At 40.6% G+C, this 17,581-nt stretch overlaps 1 protein-coding gene across 5 annotated transcripts in view; it reads right to left on the reverse strand.

The window, feature by feature from the left end:
* Positions 1-17,581, reverse strand: part of GPD2 (glycerol-3-phosphate dehydrogenase 2) — a 156,288-nt gene that overhangs the window by 14,103 nt on the left and 124,604 nt on the right. For all 5 annotated transcript variants that reach the window (XM_060177915.1, XM_060177916.1, XM_007524302.3 and 2 more), the window contains 5 exons: positions 15,679-15,872; positions 6,159-6,293; positions 5,533-5,708; positions 4,100-4,231; positions 2,849-3,007 (listed from right to left, as the gene is read on the reverse strand). In XM_060177915.1, the coding sequence (XP_060033898.1) occupies positions 2,849-3,007; positions 4,100-4,231; positions 5,533-5,708; positions 6,159-6,293; positions 15,679-15,872 (796 nt within the window). The remainder of the gene's footprint in view (positions 1-2,848; positions 3,008-4,099; positions 4,232-5,532; positions 5,709-6,158; positions 6,294-15,678; positions 15,873-17,581) is intronic.

Genomic DNA, 17,581 nt, shown 5'->3' on the forward strand with positions numbered 1-17,581 from the left:
TGCCACCTCAACATGCTTCACTTCAGACTGTGTCCAGAGACTTCACATGTGGAATGACAACCCTTCAGCTTCATTACTCAGGTGAGACCTTTCCTTTCATAGTATTCTCTAATTCCATCTCAGGCGGTTCACTTTCTAACAAAGTCCCAAAACCTAGATATACACCAGGTTCTGTGAGAGAGAGCATATGTTCACACATATCCATAAACTACTGCAAAATATATACCTGAAAGCAGAAGTACACTAGAGTTCGCAGTGAGTACCTCCCCCCAACACTTCCTCTTCACTATTCCAAACTTTGGGTCCATGATTGCTCAACAACTGGTTTGGCTTTGTATGTTAACTCTCTTTTCAGTCACCAGGTTCCAGATGTCATCAATATGCCGGCCAGGCTTCCCTGGACTGAAGACCCTACCAATGTGCCCTGGAACTCCACTTCCCCAGAGACCCACCCTACTAGGGAAAGAGAGAGGCAGACTGGGAGTATGGACCGACCAGTCAACGCCCATGTTCAGCGGGGAAGCAATTACAGAAGCCAGACCTTCCACCTTCTGCAACCCACAACGACCCTGGGTCCATGCTCCCAGAGGGATAGAGAATGGGAAAGCTATCAGGGGAGGGGATGGGATATGGAGATTGGGTGGTGGGAATTGTGTGAAGCTGTACCCCTCCTACCCGATGGTCTTGTTAATTTATCCTTTCTTAAATAAAAAATAAAAAACAGAAAAAAAAAGAAACAGTGAAATTGAGAGAAAATGGGCAGATAGGGAGTGAGAGAGACAGACAGACACCTGTAATCCTGCTTCAACACTCATGAAGCTTCCCCGCTGCAGGTGGGGACCTGGAGCTTGAACCCCAGGCCCTTGCGCTCTGTAATGTAAGCAGCATTTAACCCGGTGTACCACCACCTGGCCCCAGCCACTATTACTTATCATTCCTCATATTACTAGACCTATCAGGAACATTTGAGATTGTAGATAACTTGATCCTTCTAGTGAACTCTTCCTCGAGCCCTCACTTGCGACTGGAGAACCTTAGGGCCTAATCTCTGACTTCTTTCCGTTATCTTGCTACACAAAATACTGAAGTGTTCTCATGCAGTAGGATGGCTTAAAGAGTAGCTGAGATTTGTCTCCACTATAGTGCTTCTTCTGAGTTCCAGAGTGACATCTTCCATAATCTGGACAGGTGGTGGTACACCTGGCTGAGTGCACACATTACAGTGCACAAGGACTTGAGCCCCCACCTGCAGAGGGGAAAGCTTCACAAGCAATGAGGTAGTGCTACAGGTCTCTCTCTCTCTCTCTCAACCCCCTCTCTCTCCCTCCTCCTCCTTCCATCTCACCTCTCTCTGTTTTTATCCAAGAGGTAGAGGGAAGAGAGAGAAAGGTAGAAAGAAGGGGTGCTATCAATAATCTTATTACGGTATAAGAGTTAAGACCAAACAACCAAAAGCTGAAGTAACTATTAATGGTATGGTAAAGCAGCTATTTACAGGATGGGCAGAAGGCTCTCATCAGAACCCAACCATGCAAGCAACCTTAATTCAGTCTTCTAGCCTCCAGAGTTGGAAAAAAAGGTCTGGGATGAGCCACCCAGCCTGTAGTATTCTGTGGTAGCTAGTGTCAATGCACTCAGACAGACAGTGACCCTGAGAACTGATGCAGAAAATCAGCATCACCTGTATCCAGTCAAGTGTGTCAACACCACTGACTGGCTGAGAGAAAGACTGAGGTCATCAAGAGTTCTGAGCAACATGGCACTAGCTGGGCCATGACCAGTCCTAGGAAACCCAAGTGGCAACAGAACAGCACAGACAAGACAGACCCCAGAAAGATGACGAGGGAGTTAAGCCAGTGATAATGAGAGAAGCTTTAGAATGAAAGTATGAAAATCCCCCCGTATATTACAGCTGTGATTTAATTAAATAGCATGAAGATCACCGTATATTACAAGCAGCCAAGATATATATATATATATAGATAGATAGATAGATAGATAGATAGATATAGATAGATAGATAGATATAGATATAGATATGAGAGTCTGAGCATCACTGCTTTAAAAAAATGAATCTGGCTATAAGTATAAAAATCTCAAGGGACATAAATCAGTAAGTACCTGGTGGCTGGGCAGTAAAGCCACAATTTCCCATCAGAGGAAAATCTATAGGAGTCTGTATTTCACTGTTAAACACATTCCAAGAATGTCTTCAGTGAATGCCATAAAAAAGTCCGACCCACATTCACTCTTGTCTTGCTTTGTCAAGAACTATGGCCACACATTTTAGAGCATTTTTTAAATTAAAAAAAAAAATTCTAGAAATAACTAAATTTGGGTACAATATTATCTTTCTAGTTTCCCAAGACAACAATGTTGAGAGGTTTGGGGGGGGGGTAGGGAGTAGTCACAAAGGGGGTGGGGAGAAGAAACTGGAAAGCAATTAAAATCTACATTAAAACCCAGTCTGCTTCCTGGAACCCCACTTCCCCAGAGCCCTGTCCCACTAGGGAAAGACAGAAACAGGCTAGGGGTATGGATCCACCTATGAACACCCATGTCCAGTGGAGAAGCAATTACAGAAGCCAGAAATCCTTCCTTCTGCTCTCCATAACAAATTTGGGTCCATGCTCCCAGACGGATAAAGAACAGGGAAGCTTCCAATGGAGGGGATGGGACACAGAACTCTGGTGGTGGGAACTGAGTGGAATTGTACCCCTGTGATCTTACAATCTTGCTCATCATTATTAAATCACTGATATAAAAAAAAAAAAAGCCTGCCTCTACTAAAATGCAGACATTAGGTGCCTGCCCATATGGAGCATGGTGTCAGCATGCTGTGAGATACCTCCTTCCTGTGGCTGTCCCAGTTCAGCTCTCTGCCCATCAGCTCAACAATCCTGGGCAGGGCCTCTTCTGCAGCCTGGACGTTCAGAAATGCCAGGCGTGTCCTGCGTGAGATCATGTCCACGGCAGTGCAGGCATACTCCTTAATCCCATATTTCACCTAGTTTTGAATCAAAGAAAATCTATTAGTTTAGACCTTTAAAAAGTAAAGACCTTTCTATTAAAAAAAAAAAGAAGAAGAAGAAGAAATAAAGCTTCACTTCGAACAACTGCTGTTTAGGAATGACATCCTTTTCTCCACAGCCCATTTTCTCTAGGGCACTAGAAACAAATGGTGACATGGTACCAGATCCTCACTTGCCCATCGAGAGAGGTTTGAAAGTGGAATAAACCGAACAAGAGTTAATGCCTCTCTTTGAACAGAATCTGGCACAACACTTCTCACCTGCCACCCATGATGATCACTGGTCTGTGTGTATACAGAATAGAGATGTGCACTTGTATAGCTATGAATAAACACCTAGAAGGTATACTACCTAGCTCAAGACTGTCCAAAGTTTTCTGTCTCAGAGAAATCAGAGAACAGAAGTCTTGCATGCAGTCAACAAGAAGATACTTACTGGGTACCAGGTTGCATGACAAAGTTAATTAATAATAAATATAATGCATACCTTCTAGTTTTACACAAGGTGAGACCTTGAATTCATTTTTTTTTGCCTCCAGGGTTATTACTGGGGCTCGGTACTAGCACTATGAACCCACCACTCCTGGTGGCCATCTCTGTCATCTCATTGGACAGGACAGAGAGAAATTGAGGGAGATGGGGAGGTAGAGGGACAGAGATAGACACCTGCAGACCTGCTTCACTGTCTATGAAGCTTCCCCGCCACAGATGGGGAGACAGGGGCTGAATTCAAATGTTGAAAGGTATCAAATCAAGATGTGTCACCAGGCAGCACATAAGTGGAATTACAAGAAAAACTACAAGTTCACAAACAGGGCAATCCTAAATTTACATGACTTGGATAGCTCAGTGGAAGAGGGGGAAAAATCCCTATTTTCTGTTTCTATCATGTATCACACAATATTTCTGAATTATACTTTGCACATGAAAGTATCTATGGAGTGGGCCTATACACACATCACGTTTCAGCTGATGTAATTTCATTAAAATCTGATTAGATACAACATGCAAGGAAGATGAGAAACTAACACATTGCAGACAGGATATTCCTGCGAGCCACTCACATACCTCTGCTTCAATGTATGGGAATTCTGACACCAGGCGCACTCCGACAATAGGCCACCGTTTCCCAGTCACACTGGCCATCTTGGCCACCTCAAAAGCCTTGTCACCGTAGGTGGTAGCCAGATGTTGTGCCACCTAGGAAAACAAATTGCACCAGACAGGAAGTTTGAACAACTATGACTTCTAACTACAAAACAAAATACAAACGTGCTTAAGAAAGAAAAATAATGAGGGTGGGTGGTGGTGCACCTGGCTGAGTGCTCACATTACAATGTGCAAGAACCCGGGTCCAAGCCCTTGGTCCCCACCTGCAGGGGAAAAGGTTCACGAGTGGTGAAGCAGGGCAACAGGTATCTCTCTGTCTCTTCCTCTATATCTCGCCTCACCCTCTCAAGCAGTTCTGTCTGCCTCTATTCAATAATAAATATGCATGAGGCCATATGGTGGTGCACCTGGCTTAGTGCACATGTTATAATATGCAAGGACCTGAGTGCAAGTCCTCAGTCCCCACCTGCAGGGGGTGGGCTTCGTGAGTAGTGAAGCAGGGCTACAGGTGTCTCTCTGTCTCCCTATTTCTCCCTTTCTCTCAATTTCTAGCTGTCCCTATCCAATGAAGATAATATAAAAAAAATAATAAAGAAGAAAAATAACTATTATTAATGAGAGAGAGAGAGAGAGAGGAATCAGAGCATCCCTCTGGCATATGTGATGCCAGAGACTGAACTCATAACCTCATGCTTGAGGGTCCACCACTTTATCCACTGAGCCATCACTCGGGCTGCCTGTGTGTATTCTGTGTCAGTTTTCTACAGTCAGGGACTAACAGTTGTAGGACAGCATTAACTTTCACTTGTCTGTGAGGAAGTCACTTGGCTGCAAATGCTTAGCTCAGCACTGAGTCTGCTACACATATATCACTGTATCAGTGACTGATGAAGTGTCAGTTTTATTCTGGTCTCATCTTTACTTCTGAAAAATAATCTGTATACTTGAGATAGACTTTTGGATGTCTTGTTTACTGGGTATAGTCTTTCACACCTCAGATTTTAAAAATGAAAAACAGAATGCGCATTCCTTTTTATGCAGCTTGGGGAAATCAGGATCATCTTTTTCCTCTAAGTTCATATCCACAACAAAGACAGTTATGAACACAACAAAAGGCAATTCCATTTTATTTACTTTTTATTATTATCTTTATTTAATTTATTGGATAGAGTAAGCCAGGAATTAAGAGGGCAGGGAGTGACAAGAGAGACACCTCCAACACTGCTTTACCACTTGCAAAGCTCAAACCCGTCTTTGTGCACTGTAATATGTGCACTAAACCAGCCAAACAAAAAGAAGTTCTAAATCAGCAATGTCACATGGTGACCAATTCTGTCCTTGGTATCAAAGAAATCTGGTCAAAAGTGAAAGGCGATGGCAATTACACTCACCTCACTTTCAAGTCCATAATCCTGCACCAGCCGGATGTAGAGTGTGGGGCTCCAATCTTTACCTCCTTGAAGGAAAAGCCCAACTGTTCGACTTGGTCCTGCTTTCAAATTATGAGCCTTGACAGCTGCATTTATGGTGTCTTCTGCCATAGATCGATAGGTTGTCCACTTTCCACCTACAAAATAAAGAATAAGCCATTCAGTCAGCACCCCTAGCTGGTCTTATAATTAGCATTTATGAACTTGTTGATAAGAAAAAGCACCTGTCATTTATAACAAATATAAATCATATTTATATTTGTTATAAATGCCTCTGATTTCACTCGAGTGATTAAAAATGTGAGGAGGGAGGGGAGGCCTGGTCAATAAAAGTGAAATTCCAGTATTCTAATTGAAGTCACTTCTGCCTAAAGCACAGCCAAATCACTGAACAGTATCCATGTTAAATCACAGAACGGCACCTCATGTCAAGATACAGAACACTTAACCCACTTAACCCACATCAAGTCACAGAATGGAATCCCACGTCAAGTCAGAATGGAATCCCATGTCAAGCCACAAAATGGAATCCCATGTCAAGTCACAGAATGGAATCCCACGTCAAGCCACAGAATGGAATCCCATACCTGCAATGGTGATGAGGCCACTGTCACTGATGTCTACAACGTGGTTCCGGGAGATAGACTGAGTATCTGCAGACTTGGGGTCAATCACCAGGGGGCGAATACCACTCCAAGCTGCCAGGACATCCCCTCTTCTCACTGGGAGGGCCAAAGCCACAGGTTAACAGAATCATTCAAAAATATCTAAAGACAACTACCAACTACTTTTTACACAGCAGAGTTCAGCAAAAGGAATATAAGAGTGTGCACTTTGAGATGGAAGAAAAGCTTCTTTGGTTGTCATTATGTCCAGGGCATTACCATTCCAGGATACCTCCTCAGTCCCATGGCTCAACAGAGAGAGAGGGACAGAGAAAGAGACACCATGTCACTGAAGTTTGCTCTGTGGGATTCAGGGGCTCAAATATGGCCCCTGCCACATGCATGATAAAGTATTTGACCTGCTAATTGGAGAAAAACTTCCTAAAGAAATGAGAGGACACACAAAAATAAAAAAAAAATAAAACTCAAAAGCGGGATTTTATTACAAAGATAAAGACTTATCTTTATGGCAAAGATAAAAAGCAAAGAACTTGAAAACCTCTGGCAGTGGTACTAAGAAACAGTAAGAACCCTCCACTGGATGATCTAAAGTAGTTAGAAAAAAAGGGGGTGGCATGCAGCAGTGCACCTGGCTAAGCACACATGTTGCCAGGTAGAAGGATGCAGGTTCAAGCCCCCAGTCCCCACCTGCAAGGGGGAAAGTTTCACGAGTGGTGAAGCAAGTCTGCAGGTGCCTCTCACCTCTCATTCTCTCGGCCTCTCTAATTTTTTTTGTCTCTAAATAAAAGATTTTTTAAAAGAACAATATAAAGCAAAAACAAAACAAAATCCAGCAGACTTGTGTCTTGTTAAAAGTGTTCTAGGATGCATCTTGCTGTCTCTTCTCAGGGAGGCAAGGGTCCTGACCAAGCAAGTATACCCATAGCCAGGCTATTTCCTCCCCTCAGTAATACCTGCCTCTTACTGAGCACTTCTAGTGGGCCTAGCCTCAATGTAGCACTTGGCTACACATTTTGTCCCATTTAATCTGACAAAGCCCCACAGCAGCAGGAATCACCATTCTCACCACATGGATGAGAAAGCAGATTGGAAAGCTTTAACCAACTGGTCCAAAGCAAACAGTTTGTAGACACTGAAGCAGCATCAAAACTCAGTTCTTTTTAAAATTTTATTAGTGTTTTAATATTGATTTACAAAATTACAAGATAACAAGTCTACAACTCCATATCATTCCCACCACAAGAGCTCTGGATCTACAATCCCTCCACTGGCAGCTATAGCAGTTGCAGATATGGGTTGACTATTATTTCTACAACTATCTGTATAGAGATACATTTGCCCCATTTCCCCCCTAAGATTCCATCGTCTCTTCCCTTCCAAGTCATACCTACACCTATTACTACATCCAAATGTACCTCCCTTTTTCCTCTTCTTTCTCTGGGTACTGATGGAGTTGGAATCCAGAGCCCCCTGGTCATCTTCCCCTAACATTTCTCCCCCTCTAGGGGTATGGACCACAATTCTTTATGGGGTGTAGAAGGTGGGGGTTCTGGCTTCCTTAATTGTTTCTCCGCTGGACATTGGCATTGACAAGTGGATCCATACCCCCAGCCTGTTTATATAAAAGTTCATATTTCTTATACCCTTCTATATCATGAATTGATTATATTCATAATAGAATCAGTTGTTGCAAAGCACCCCTTACTGATGTTAAAAAAAAAAAAAAAGGACTAAGAAGCTGTGTATCTGGTCTACCAGCAGAGGACAGAGACAAACCTAAAGAGCAGAACTTCCAGAATTTACTTTTCTTTGCCCACACCAGCTTCAGGAGTGACTTAGCTTACCACTCTCCACACCAAGAAGCAAACTGGAGCAACTGGAGTAAAAGTGCAGTGAGCTGGTAAGGAGAGCCCCAGTCTTCCAGCCTTGCTCCTTCCAGACTACAGGTGTCTCCACAAGAGGGATCCTGCCTCATGTCACTATGATGGCTTCCATGGTTAAATTCCACTTCACACATTTGAACAAGGGTGCTTTAAAATCTCAGCACAAAGAGCAAATGCTTTTTTATAAAAAGCGTAACTAGGAAATGATCACTCTGTTTCATTAGAGTTCAAATGGCTCTCTGAGTCAAAAGTATACTTTTGGGAGATTCTTTCTTCCCTTACCCAGCTTTCTGGTCCTATTTCCAACTCTGACACCATCTCCCCAGACAATACCTTTGGCACACCTGCATGTTAGCTGGCAGACTCAGGCAAAAATTAGGAAAGTCATGGACCCCTTGGAATGTACCTGAAATAGACCTACTAGCTTCTTCCAAAATAGAGACCCCAAATCTCATTTGCTATATTCTTGCCTTTAGATTCAAGATTATTAGACAATTTGTTCTTCTTTATATCTTAATACTTTTTCAGACATCAAGTTACAGATGCTACCATAATGACAACCTGACTTCCCCAGACAGATGACCTCAACAGTGTGTCCTGGACCCCATCTCTCTGCAGCCCTGTCTCATTAGGGAAAAACAGGCTGGGGTATAGATCCACCTGCCAACACCCATGTTCAGCTGAGAAGCAATTACAGAAGCCAGAACTCCCACCTTCTGTACCCCATAATGATTCTGGGTCCATACTCCCAGAGAGATTAAGAATAGGGAAGCTTCCAGTGGAGAGGATGAGATACAGAGTTCTGGTGGTGGGAAATGTGTGGAACTGTACTCCTCTTATCCTATGGTTTTGTTGATATTTTCTATTTTTTTATTTTATAAGTAAATTAAAAAAAAACTTAGCCAATTCAAACATCACTATGGTCATCACAAAGTCAGCAGTGTATCTGTGAGATTCCTGATTTGGTTGCAACTCTTAAAAATCTTCAGACTGGGAGTCGGGCTGTAGCGCAGCGGGTTAAGCGCAGGTGGAGCTAAGCTCAAGGACTGGTGTCAGGATCCGGTTTGAGCCCCCGGCTCCCCAAATGCAGGCAAGTCCCTTCACAGGCGGTGAAGAAGGTCTGCAGGTGTCTGTCTTTCTCTTCCCCTCTCTGTCTTCCCCTCCTCTCTCCATTTCTCTCTGTCCTATCCAACAACAACAACATCAATAATAACTACAACAGTAAAACAATAAGGGCAACAAAAGGGAATAAATAAATAAATTAAATTAAATTTAAAAAAATCTTCAGACTGATTTTTTTTTTAACTATTGTATGGGAAATTAGACTTTTTAGAGTAATCTAAAGCATATATAATTATCTTTGTGACAAAGGTTTTACTTTTATTAGATTAATAAACTGAAAAAATATATTATAGACAAGGTTAAAATTTTGAATTTTCATTCATATAGGAACACAGAAGAACATTAAATAAAACATTATAAAGGCAATATTTAATCTGTACTTTTGGAACTGATGAAGGAAGGTGGGAAAGAAGAAAAGGAGGGAGGAAAAGAGGGAGAAGAGAAGGAAGGGGAGAAAGAAAAAAAAACATTATCATGAAAAATGCATGTGTTAGGAGCTTTGATTTTTTTTTTTTTACTAAATATCTTAGTATTCAGATGTTTAACCTAAAAATTATATCAGATGGATGTTAAGATTACCTTCATTTAAACTTATATATTTAAGGATAATCACATTTTAAATGTCTCACCAAGGAGTAGGGCGGGGGGAATGGACAGCCTGTGCCTTAGACATGGCCAAATCAATGAACGATCACCCATGTACATTCTGATATGTGGGGTTCTTCTTTTACCAGATACAAATAAAAACAATCTGATTTCATCACTATTAAATCAGCCATGCCTTCCTCTCAGGCTCCACCCCTGCAGTCTGTGGACAGCACTCATAGTGATGGAAATGCTCTGCACTCTCCACTGGCCGCGAACAACCTGCAGCCAGCCGTCACTTGAAATGGAGCTCATGTGATTGAGGAGCTGGATTTCACATTTTCAATCAAAGCTGAAATAGCCACATAGTATGCACAGCCTATACCATTTATTGCATGAGGCAACTTTGAAGTAAAATCCCCTCAAAATAAAATAAGGGGGGACCGGGTGGTGGTGCACCTGGTTGAGCACACGTTACAGCGCACAAAGACCCAGGTTTGAGCCCCTGTTCCCCACCTGCAGGGTGAAAGCTTTGGGAGTGGTGAAGCAGGACTGCAGGTGTCTCTCTGTCTCTCTCCCTCTCTACCTTCCTTTCCCTCTCAACTTCTGGCTGTCTCTATCCAATAAATAAATAAAAATAATAAAAAATAAAATAAAAAATGAATAAATCTCAAACTTGTCCTAGTAGTCATACTGTTTGTTTTTAGCATGATTACCTTGTCCACATCTCCAGTAGAGCACTGTGCCAGTGAGATATGTACTGACCTGGCTCTCAGAAACACATGATTCCAGGAGCATGATCTTCACAGCCTCCCAACCTAACTTTTCATGGTGTTTCACATTTATTATTTCAAAGTACCTCCCTTTTCTACTTATCTCATATCTCATGAGTTAAAAGAAGTAAAATATATTCTCATTAAATTAAGTGTTCCTACCCTCAAGTTCTAACCCTAAAATTGGTTCTGTCATTCATGTTGTGGCCAAGAATAGATAATAAACCCCTGCACTTAACTCTCCTATGATATGTGAGAAAACAATGTCAGGGTTCCCTGCTTCAGAGCTCAAGAATCCATCTTGATTATTCTGGTTCTCATGCTGCTAGTAGAGCTAAACAAGCTTCATTACTGCTTCATCTTCCCACTAGCTTGAAGTCCCTCAGCATGGCCAGTTCTGTTGTTTATCAGGATCCTAAATGGTACATCAGGTAAAGAGTCACATAGAAGCTAAAACATTCTCGGGGCTTCTGATATAAAACAGCAAGAGCTGATGATACAAAAATCAAAGATAAAAAATATTTGTGGCAGAGGGCCTGTGCATATGCCTTTCAAGATAAATAAGGACTTAATTTTTTGAATAGTAGGCAACAGCAATACTATTGAAGTTCAAAAACTATCCTCATTCAGCCCCAGCTACTAAAGTCACTAACCCAGAGGTCACACAGTCTGTTTTAAGTGCCAATAGCCCAGATGCTAAAGATGCACAGGGATCTCCAGGTGGTATAAAGTATCTGCCATGTTTTCAAACAGATAGTGTGAAAACAGAAAGGTCCTCCCTACTGTCATTTTTAAGAGTTATTTTATTACATCCACTAAGATTTTTGTAGATTTAATATATATAAAGAATACAATATAAAATGAAGATGAGGGGCAGTGTGGTTAAGCGCACATATGGCCATGTGGAAGGACCTGGGTTTGAGCCCTTGGTCCCCACCTGCAGCAGGGATCCTTCACAAGCAGGGAAGCAGGTCTGCAGGTCTCTCTCTCTCTCTCTCTTTCTCACTCTCTCCCTCACTCCCTCTCTCTAACTCTTCCCCCTCTCTCAATTTCTCTCCATCCTATCAAGTATAAAAGGAAGAAAAAAGAAAAATGGTCACTGGTCATGGTGGGTTCATAGTGCTGGCACAGAACCCTAGCAATAGCCCTGGTGGCAATAAAAATAATGATAAATAAGAAATAAATAAAAGAGTGAAATTGAATGGCTATGTCCACAACAGGTGAAAGACCTAAGTGCTATGTAATTGTTTCAAAGTGCAATTATTACTTTTATTTTGAATACCTTGGCAAGATAAGCATTTGTCATAAAAATTCATAGGGAAGGAAGCACACAGGAAGTAATAATCATGAACTAAATGCATGGATTTTGCCTCTCATCCATTATTTAGGCATATGTTCTAGGGTGTTCTTCCTCATGTTTGCTACTCTAAGAAAGTCAATAAAACTCATGTGAAAATATCTAAACAAATACAGAAGAAAGTGTCATAAATTAATACTTTTCAACTGTATGTAGAACCCGCTGAAATGAAGTGTTAATCATGGAAATAAGATATCGTATTACATTTATAAACTAATGAAACTAGAAAAAGCAAAGGATGTGACACTATAATTAAACAGCTGGAAGACATCCAAGCCTGTGTAAATTGATAACCCCGGTACAATCTCTGGCAGCGAAAAGGCAGGTCTGCAGTGAGTTGATATGGCCAGCTCAGCTGTTAATTGAATAGCAGGCCATCTATAAACACTCCCTAATTGTAAATGTGGAAATCTACGTCAAACTAGAGAGGTTGCTGGAGAAATGAGGCACAGAAGCTACGTGGAGAAAGCACTCAGCAAATGCTCTGTCTCTCTCAATCCTGTTAAGTCACGGCTTTGTTTTTCCACTGCTTTTTGCTGATTAACCTCTACACAGCAGACTTAATGATACACCTTTCAAAAGATCATTTTTCTTCTTCACAACTATCAATGACCCATTTCAGAAAAGAACAAACAAGTGATCTAGAATATCCAGCCTGTGAATGGAAAACTTTGTAAAAGAAGACACACTCTTATTCCCAACGGACAAAATGTTTTTCAGAATTGTTCCGATGCATTTTGCAGAAGTGTGTTAACTGCTGTGAACAGCATGAACTGTTTAAGATTTGAAGCTTTTTTTGTTTTCCCTTTCGGACATAACCATTTGGGGAGGCTCAGAAACTGTTGTCAGAATTTTACTTATCTTTCCATTTAATAAACTCTGATGAATATAAAACATTTCAAAACAATTATTCTGGCATCTAAACCAAACTTTTTTTTTTTTTTTATCTTTAGAGAAGACTGGTGAAGCCGAAAGATTAGTTGTGAGATAAGATACTCCTTTAATTCAACATTGCCAAGAAGGTCAGTAGAGAACACAAGTCGTTATCATTTTGAAGGTATCTAACTGATTTCCTAGGATAAATCCAGAGACTTAATCTACTCCCTAGAGGATATAATAGTTCATCAGGAAACTTGAAAATACCTGTCACAGCACTGTTCATTATTCAGAGAAACAATGTGTTGCCCTCATGTAAATATTCCAACCCAAGTGAGCTCTAGGCATGAAATACAAAGTAACTAAAACTCAGTTTCTTCACCTGTCTAGTGAGAATGGGACCTCACAGGGCTATGTGGAATTAGAGATATAATGTGAGCAGAACTTGTTCTTGTAAGCAGCATTCTTAGACTATCTTCACACAACATGAGAAAAGTATGAATAGCCCATTATAGACAAATGAAAAGATTTAAAATGTATTTAGCAACAGCATGTAGTCAAGTAATTAAGAGATGCTCCAAGCTAAGTTCTTCCTGACATTTCATTAGTATAGTAGGAAAAAAAAATCAGAAAAAAAAATACTAATTTGAATGTCTTTACATTAAAATATAGACATGCAGTGTAAACCTATATAATCCCTCCCTCCCCTGCCAAATAAAGTAATTAAAAAAAGAAGAAAATATAGGTATACCCCACTCTTCAAAATCAAGCCTTTTTTCCAAAAATATGTAAGTTTTTAAGTCAATTAGAAGAATTAAAAACTGGGGGCTGGGCAGTAGTGCAGCAGGTTAAGTGCACGTGGCATGAGCAGAGGGTTAAGCACACATGGCACAAGGTTCAAGCCCCCAGCTCCCCACCTGCAGGGTACACTCCCCACAAGCAGTGAAGCAGGTCTGCAAGTATCTATCTCTCTCTCCTCTTCTCTGCCATCGACTCAACATTTTGCCAAAACACATAGCTATTACAACAAGTTCATTACCCTAGGTCTCGTTCGTTAACAGAAAAGAACTGCATAGACCAGTCAAGTTCACCCAAGAGCCTCATCTGTTTAGAGTCTGTGTGAGTATGAAGGGTTTCAGACCCAGCCAGTGTGAAGGCCCAGAGCTCACTTCCCTCGTGGCGATGCCCACCCTGACATAGAGTTCTGGAATCTACACCATTTCCCACCCACACACAAAGCTTCTCAGCTCATGTGGGCAGTTAGTTTTCTCATCGTTATTGCATTTGAACTTGACAAATCTGGAAACTGTCAACACAGGGTTCTCTGTTCTTGAATTAATTTTATTTCTTGGTCTAAAAGCCTAAACTTCCTACTGTTCAGGCCTAGATATAAACTTACTTTTAAATAAATGTATACCAAGATAAATATAAAATGGGGTTGGATCCATTCTTCAATCTTAGATAAAACTTGGTCTAGACTTTAAAATGGAAAGCAAAATCAAGCTAGAATCGTAATTATAACGCATGCTAAGCATTTGTATGCAGATGTTAGAAGGGCAGGGCCATTCCCCAAGTAACAGAGTCAGAGTGCATGTGTGAAAACAAGTACTTGTCACAGATCTCAACTGTATAATGTTAATATTTTTGTTCTGTTACTATAGATATTAAAAGTGGTCCTACCAACCTAAAAATACACCTGTTACTAAAAGTAGAAGAAACTAAAACTAGTGCAATATAAACAGATCAGCCAATGCAACTAGGAGAGGCACCTGAACCAGGTGTTTCAATCCTTAAAAGGTTTTACAGATGCTACCATGTAATATCATGAAAAAACTTGTCTTTGAATGTTCTCTACTTCAGCCAAGATTATAGAAAATTCCTGATATAAACTGATGTTTTTCAAAAATATTAAAATCTTATTTAGGGCATGGTAGTGGTGCACTTGGTTGAGCGCACACATCACAGTGCATAAAGACCTGGGTTCAAGGCCCAGGTCTCCACTTGCAGGAGGAAAGTTCACAAGCAGGGAAATAGCATTGCAGGAGTTGCTGTCTCTCTCCTTCTCTACCCCCCTTCCCTCTCAATTTCTTTCTGCCCTATCAAATAGGATAAATAAACACCAAATGTTAATATAGGAAACTCCTAGAACTAGACAGGATTAAAAACTATCCATTTAACAGTTCAGGTGGTAGATGGATGGATCTACTGAATGCTTAGTAAGGCCAGGGTCAATCCCCATGATTGCATGTAGGTATATTAGGAATCTCTCTCTCCTTCCCTCTCTCTCTCTCCTCCTCCTCTCTCTTGGGGTAAATTAAAAAAATATTTAACATTTTCATATATATTCTCACTGGTGAAAATGCCACAATATCCAAAGTAAAATAAAGTATATCCAGGAAGGCCTAGGAAAAGGGTCAACGTGTCCTTCTTAGTCAAATCCACCACCAGCACTTTACCATCCACATAACAGTGCTCCAGTAAGTTAGAAGCACAGTTCTGTAGACATCTACTTCGTCTTTCTCTCATCATTTCCCATGGATACTCTGCATGTGAATCAGATCCTCCCAAGCTCTAGAAATTAAGTGGCAATGTAAACAGCTCAGATTTCTGCTGATGAGCATACACTCATATGTGATATTCCTATCCAGCCACTAGAGACTACCATCTAAGGAGTGTTCGAGTTTTAGGTGGAATGAAGAAAAGGGGGGGGGGGGGTTCAACTTCTTCCCATAGTGGGATGGTTCGCTCCTCGTTCATCTAGAAAAGGTGGTCAACCCATAAAAGAACAGGCAAGGTGTGAAAGGAAGTCTGACTAGAGACAACAGTAGTTACCCAGGTAAGTCTAGATGATGAAGAGGCCAAGCTTCAAGGAATGCATACTGTACCTTCAACATCACAACTCAGGTAGTTACGCACTTCATTCAGAATGAAGTTGATGTCTTCTTCTGAAGGAATAGGATGGTGTGTGACATCAGTTGGAGTGTCAGTGGTGCCAGCTATGGTCATCTTTTCCCAAGGTAAGAAGAAAATAACTCGCCCATCACTGGTTGCTGGGTCAAGAAGTCCCATGCTCTCTGGGCTATGGTTAAAAAATAATAATAACATATGTTTATTTCTGAGATAAGCTGAGGCTTCATCTTACTCTACTTTCAAAAAAGAACTGTACTTCCTAATTTCCATATGAAAATAAGACATGCACTATTACTTATACTGCCAGTACCCTTAGTCTAGAAATCCCTAAAAATCAAGAGACAGAGAGATTTGGTAATGAAATAAATGGAGAAAGTGTGAAAATAACAATATTCCATAGCCACACCAGCCCTTCTGATCTCAATAACTGAAGGTTAATTAAGAAAGTGTACTTCACCTTCCAGTTGTTTGGGTGTTAATATTCCTTAGACCATTCACACCAGATAATGTCAGCAGGATAAATGTCTATAATTTCTTTTATGATGGCCAATTAAGGACAGCTCTTCAACCTTTTTTCAAGTCTATGAAAAGTATTTTCCTGGGACATTTGACATTTGCCACATCTTTCAGTGGGTCTCAAAAGTACATGAAAAAGTGAAGGGTCTAACTTTCTAGAAGCTAAAATGTAATCAAAAAGTTCTTTTATTCCTTTGTGCTGAGGTGAGCTTATACCACTTCACCAAATATGAGATTTCTGACTTTATTTCAGTTTTACAGAAAAGCCAAGATGTGCTTCCATAAGAAAGGATTCAGTTTCCCACTACAACTAAATAACAATGTACTAGAATAAGGTCAAAAAGGAGAACAGTATCTTAGCCTCCCCCCCAAAAAATGTTAAATAGAAGATCTTAGAGTATTAAGCTATTAAATCAAAGTTCACAGATGCCTCTTCTGGTAGATTAAAATCCTGCAAAAAACATATCAAGAATTTTTGTTATACAGACCCAGTATTGTAAGACACTATTTAAAAACACACTTGAAAGAATAGGCAACTATAAATAAGGATTAACGAAACCTGCCAGGTTGCAAGTTAATGACAAATTAAAAGTCATCTTCTTAATTCACTACTTCATTCACAATTTGGAGAAATAGTTGAATACAAATATTCAGACAGCTACTTCCTTCCCTTACATTCCCTCCCCCCCTCCTTTTTCCCTCACTAGAACACTGCTCGGTTCTGACCTGTGGCTGGGGATTGATCCTGGGCCCTTTGGTGCTTCAGGCACAAGGGTTGCACTACAGATACTGCTATCTCCATAGCCCAAGGATGGTTTCTCATAGAAGTCAGTGTAAAAGGTATTTTCTATAGAAAGATTTTATTTTGAACTTTATTTATTTTACCTGATAGAAGAGAGAGGAGGGGGATAGAGAGGAAGAAACAGATTTTAAAGCAATCTTTAACATAGTAATGATTTTTTTTTTCTTTTTAGAGACAGTGAAGGAGGGCAGGGAGGGGAGTTGGGGGAGAGAGAAGGAGAAAGCCTAGAACATGGAAGTATCCATTTGGTGGGGTTGGGCTCAAAGGTGGGCTGGGCACCAGGAAAATAAGAATCTGTCCAAATAAGCTATTTTATTGCCCCTTCCTGAGATTTATTTTATTTTATTTTTATTTTGAGATTTCTTAAATGTAAAACTTAAATTCTATTTGGTTAAAAGTAAGTGTCAAAGATAGATAGATAGATGATAGAAATAATAGTCAACCCATATCTGTGACTTTGGGAGAGCCACTGCAGTTTCTAGTGTAGGTGATGGGGACACAGAACTCTGGTGGTGGGAAAGGTGTGGAATTATAGTCTTAAATTTTTGTAAAAAAATATT

Source organism: Erinaceus europaeus, chromosome 18 (genome assembly GCF_950295315.1).
Source record: "Erinaceus europaeus chromosome 18, mEriEur2.1, whole genome shotgun sequence".
Lineage (NCBI taxonomy): Eukaryota > Metazoa > Chordata > Mammalia > Eulipotyphla > Erinaceidae > Erinaceus > Erinaceus europaeus.